General features: G+C 43.0%; 1 protein-coding gene across 1 annotated transcript in view; it reads right to left on the reverse strand.

Moving 5' to 3' along the window:
- Window positions 1–3,243: 3,243 nt before the first annotated feature.
- The window catches only part of LOC109915575 (tubby protein-like), a gene marked incomplete at both ends in the record, with an annotated part of 4,327 nt that continues 1,839 nt past the window's right edge, over window positions 3,244–5,731 (reverse strand). The window contains 3 exons of the mRNA XM_048594285.1: window positions 3,244–3,356; window positions 4,143–4,319; window positions 5,239–5,414. Of these exons, the coding sequence (XP_048450242.1) occupies window positions 3,244–3,356; window positions 4,143–4,319; window positions 5,239–5,414 (466 nt within the window). The remainder of the gene's footprint in view (window positions 3,357–4,142; window positions 4,320–5,238; window positions 5,415–5,731) is intronic.

Consider the following 5,731-nt stretch of genomic DNA (forward strand, 5'->3'; position numbering starts at 1 on the left):
CATTTATCTTTATTATACTGCATCTGCCATACTCTTACCCACTTACTTACATTATCCAAATCTCACTGAAGCATCTCTGCATCCTCTTCACAGATCACCACCTAACCCAGCTTTGTGTCATCTTCAAAGTTGGAGATACGACATATGGTTTCCTCATCCAAATCATTAACATATATTGTGAATAGCTAGGGGCCAAGCAATAATCCCTGCAGTACCCCACCAGTCACTGCCTGCCTCTTGAAAAAAGACCCTTTTATTCTTACTCTGTTTTTCCTCTGCCAACCAGTTCTCAACACAATCCCATGGCTTTAATTTTACGTCAATTTCTTATGTGGATCCTTATGGAAAGCGTTTTGAAAATCCAAGTAGACCACATCCATTGGCTCCCTCTTGTCCACTCTGCTAGTTACGTCCTTGAAAAATTCTAGCAGATTTGTCAAGCACGGCTTCCCCTTCGTAATTCTGTACTGCTGCTGTCTAATCTTGTCACTATCTTCCAATTGCTGCGCTATCATATCTTTTATAATGAACTCTAGCATTTTTCCCACTACCGATGTCAAGCTAACTGACCTGTGATTGTCTGTTTCTCTCTGCCTTCCTTCTTAAATAGTGGGGTTACATTAGACACCCTCCAATCTATAGGAACTGTTGCAGAATTTCAGAAGATAAATACTCGCCCGTATGCTATTTCTCAGGCCACTTCCTTAAGTACTTTGGAATGAAACATTTCTTTTAAATATTCATTTCCCCAAAACTATTTCACTACTAATATTAATTTCTTTCAATTCCTCCTTCTTATTAAACCCAGTATTTCCCCTTTTTTTGGGATGTTATTTCTGTAATCCTTTGTGACATTAGTGAATTATAAGCATCGACAATCATTTCATGGTCACTGTTACTGTTTCAATTCCATATTTATTCATTGAGTTTAAATTCCACCAGTTTCAAAGGAGCAAATTGAACTCCTGTCCCTCATGCATTAGACTCAGCCTCTGGATTACTTGCCAACTGCAGGAAGTGAATGGAAATTGCAGTGACATTAGGTATAAATGTTCCGTCTTCCTTAGTTTCGGGGGATGGAGAATTGTAAACAATGGCCTGTTCAAAAAGGGTCGGGATAAGCCCAGCAAATACAGACAAGTCAGTCCAACTTTAGTAGGAGGGAAAGTTCTAGAAACAATACTTTGGGTTAGAATTAATAATCACTTGGGAAAACGTGTTTAATTAAAGAAAGTCAACATGGTTTTGTTAATGGAAATTTCTAATTAACTAACATGCTGGAGTTGTTTGGAGAAATCTCAGAGAGGGTTGATGAAGGTAGTGCTGTAGATATGGTGCACATGGACTTCTGAAAAGCATTCAATATAGTGCCACACAACAGCCATGTTCCAGCTCATTAAATAAATGGGCAGTACCAAATAGATACAAAATTTAGCTGAGGGATAGGAAACAGAGAGTAATGATTCATAGATATTATTTTGGGCTGAGGAAATTTTGTGATGGAATACCCCTGGAGTCAGTAGTGAGATGCTTGCATTTACAACAATAAGATTTAGGAGCAGAAACAGGCCATTCAGCCCACCGAGGCTGCTCCACCATTCAATGAGATGATCATGGCTGATCAACTCCACTCTCTTGTTTTCCTCATAACCCTTGATTCCCCTTTACTGATAAAAAATCTGTCTGTCTGAGTCTTGAATATACTGAATGACTCAGCTTCAACAGTCCTCTGCAGTGAAGAATTCCACAGATTAACTGAGAGAAGAAACTCCTCCTCATCTCTGTCTGAAATGTGTGAGCCCTTATTCTGAGATTATGCTGTTTGGTCCCAGACTCTCCCATAAGGGAAACAACATTTCCACATCTACCCTATCAAGTCCCTAAGAATTATGTACGTTTCAATATGGCCACATCTCATTCTTCTAAACCTTCCTATTTTTATCTTCCTTTCCCTCAGAAACAAAGGCCAACATACAATCTGACTTCCTGAATATCAGTAGAAATTCTATTTTTGAGATTAATTCCTGATTTATAAAAATGATCCAAATTTTGATGTGCAAGGGACAATTTCAAAGTGTGTAGATGACACAAAACTTGGGAGACTTGTAAACTGAGCGATGGACAGTGCAACTTCATAAGGCAGGCAGATGGCAGATGAAGTTCAATGTGGAGAAGTGTGAGCTGATGCACTGGTACAAAGAATATGGAGAGACAGTAGAAAAAAAAGGGTACGGTTCTAAAGGGTGTGCAGGAGCAGAGAGATCTGGGTGTATAGCTACATAAAGGGGACAGGACAGGTTCAGAGAGCTGATAATAAAGCATACAGTAGTGGAGGTTTCATTAATTAGAGCACAGAGTGCAAGGGCAGAGAAGTTATGATGAACTTTATAGGATATTGATTAGACCTAATCAATAGGTGAGTGGGAGATCGAGGGCAGAGCAATGGGAGTGTGTAACATCCTGCTAGATCTGTGTATAGTTCTCAGCAGCACAGCTTTTAGGAAAGATGTCAATGCATTGGAGAGAGTGTAAAATATGTTTATGAGAATAGTTGAGAAGGATGAGAAACTTCAGTCGAAGGATAGATTGGAGAGGAGAAGGCTAAGGGGGAGATTTGATAGCAGATTTTAAAAATATGGAGTCTGGACTGAAAATAGATGGGAGAAACGGTTCCCTAACATAAAATTTAAAGTGTTTTGCAAAAGAACAAATGTGAGGTGAATGGTTCAAGTCTGGAATACAGTCTGGAAGAGTAGTGGAGGCAGGTTGAATGGAGGTATTCAGGAGGGAATTGGATGATGATTGAAATGGGACTGTGTGCAGAGTTACAGGGAAAAGGCAGGAGATTGGCACCAAGTTAAAATAGTCAGAGCCAATGCTGACTCAATGGGTTGATTGGCCTCCTGCTGGACCATGACAATTCTCAGCTGGGGTGGGGAAAGGGTAGCTGAAATAACTCCACAGACACTGGTATCCAGCACAAAGTCACACGTTATTCACATGAGGAGAGTCCTTGTCACTGATCCAGCCCCCTCAGAGCCAGATCTCAGAGTGAACAGAACCTCTGACACTCCTGTTTATATCTGTCAGCCAGGGCTCCCTGATTGGTCCAGATTAACAGCTCCAATTAGGGAACTCATGTTCTGTGAGGTCCACCTGGATGATCACATTACAATCACCGCAAAAACCATCAGCAACTTCCCATCCCCTGATCCCATGGAATTGACAAAGGCTCACTCTCACCTCAACTTCCCGATAAAGCTCTCTCCAGTGCGGGACAGGTTTGTTGGGTCTGTCGAAATGAGATAATTTGATGTTTTGCTCTTTTTGCGTTTTCGCCCAGCCATCAAGAATACCTAAAAACCATCACATCACAGACAGTTCATGCTCAGAATTTGTCCTTGCTCTGAATTAAGAGCATGAACCTTTCTCCTCCCCTCACCCCGATCAATCAGGAGGATATGTCACTCCCAGATCAATCGGATATTTCACCCACACTGCCCTCACTGAGTGGTTCAGGAACTTGACCAGGGAACACAAATCCAAGTCTAATCCCTGTTACAGATGAATATGGCTGGGATGGAGCAGGATGTTACACACTCCCATTGCTCTGCCCTCGATCTCCCACTCACCTTTCTGGGCTCGATCCCCTCTCCCCAAACTCGATCCACCCCCCTGGAGCTGGGCTCGACACCACGCCACCCACCCTGGGCTCGACATCCCCTCCCCACCTGGGCTTGACATCCCCGGCTCGACAAACCCCCCCGCTTTCCCGATTTCCCCAGTGACAGTCACTTCACTTCACCCACTGCCCGGTAACCAAGCCATGGCAACCAAATGGCTGCCTGACGTTTTGGAAGTTTTCAGAGGCAGGCTCAAAGACAGATATAACTTCAAAAATTTTGGAAATAAAACTGGACAATTGGCCAGAATGTAGCTGATGGGTGAAAATGACTTTTATAAAATCATCATCCTTTTAGTCACAGATTTGGATGATGTCAGGGTTTGGGGAGCCCAATTTGGTGGGGGTCACTGGGATCCTCCTGTGCACCCCATTTTCCTCCAGTCCAGTGGAAGTTATGGTGGGATATGAAGGAGTTAGCATCCTGCCTATGATCCTGGGTGTAGAATCAAACAAGTACCTTTTTTCCATCATCTCGCTCCATATGGAGGTAATAGGTTGGAAACATTCCCTTGTCCATCCCCTTCTTGTCCCTGGTGATCCGACATTTTATAACCGTTCCTTGTGGAGCTGGTCTGAAAGCAAATTCCTCCAGGTTTCCCACTTTAACTGAGACACTTTCACTTCTGGGATCTTCCTGAATAAGGAAAGACAAGGTGTCATTGGTAAACATCAACCAAACTGCCCAAGACAGGGATTATTAGAGGAAAATTAACAAAGAGCATGGAGCAAACTGAAGTGAAATATGGTGCAATCGGGTTTTGTAATCTTCAGATTATTAACTTACATTTCTCCAACCCTGTCCCAGGGCTTAACCCCTCCCACACTTTACATTTGGGATCATTCATGAAAATTGGTGAGAAGTGTAAAAATGTTTTGTATGAATGCGAAAAGTATACTATTAGAGGAAAAAGCAAATGTGGGCCTAGTATAAAGTCTCCTGACTTTGTAAAGGGGAATAAAGAAATGGCAGAGGAACTAAATAAATACTGTGTCTGACTTCACAGAGAAATCTTTAAAAACGTCCCAGAAATAACAGAGAATCTAAAAACCACTGTGAACAACAAACTGCAAGATATTAATCAGTAAGAATACGTTAGTAGAGAAATCATTGGAATTAAATGTAGTTAGACGCCTGGATCTGATGATCCACAGCCAGTGTGAGGGGCCTCTGGAGATTGTATATCTGCTCCTGGTTATCTTTCTAAACACTACGGACCCTGGAAAGCAGTAAGTGTCCCCACTTCAGAGATACAGCAGGCCAGTTAGGACAGAGATGAGGAGGAATTCCTTCACTTAGATAGTGATAGATTGTTGGAATTCTCTGCTCAGATGGTTGTGGTGCCTCAGTCATTGAGTTTGTTCAAAACTCAGATTGATAGATTTCAACTTATCAGGGTGTAGTGCAGGAAAACAATACTGAGATAGATTAACCATGATCTCAGTAAACAGCAGAGTAGGCTCGAGAGACTGAATGGCCCAATTTCTTGTATTCATAATCAAGGAAAAGACAGGAACAGGAGTGAAGGAAGGAAGGAAGATGAAAACTCACTCACACTTTTGCCTGAAGCTGAGTCTGGCAGTTCACAGCTGTGAATCTGTGGAGAGACAGTCTCAGTTTTCTCCGTCTCTTTCCCATCCTCACCCGTCTCCTTTTCATCCTCAGTGTCATCTTCACCTGTCTCCTTTTCATCCTCAGTGTCATCCTCATCGAGCTTCTTCTGTGAATGAGCTGAATGGACAATTGATATTCACTGCTTTCTGATATTCTCACACAGGCTCAACATTTCAGTCTTGGTGCTGAAAGCTCTGGAATTCCATCCCTAACCCTCCCAAACCCACTCACCGTCCCTGAACTTACCCACACAAACCCTCTCACCCTCCCTGAACCCTCTCACCCACCCTGAACCCTCACACCCTCCCTGAACTCTCACACCCTCCCTGAACCCTCACACCCTCCCTGAACCCTCACACCCTCCCTGAACCCTCACACCCTTCCGAACCCTCACAGCCTCCCTGAACCCTCACAGCCTCCCTGAACCCTCACAG

The sequence above is a fragment of the Rhincodon typus genome, unplaced genomic scaffold, assembly GCF_021869965.1.
Source record: "Rhincodon typus isolate 14 unplaced genomic scaffold, sRhiTyp1.1 hic_rhity00007660, whole genome shotgun sequence".
Classification (NCBI taxonomy): Eukaryota; Metazoa; Chordata; class Chondrichthyes; order Orectolobiformes; family Rhincodontidae; genus Rhincodon; species Rhincodon typus.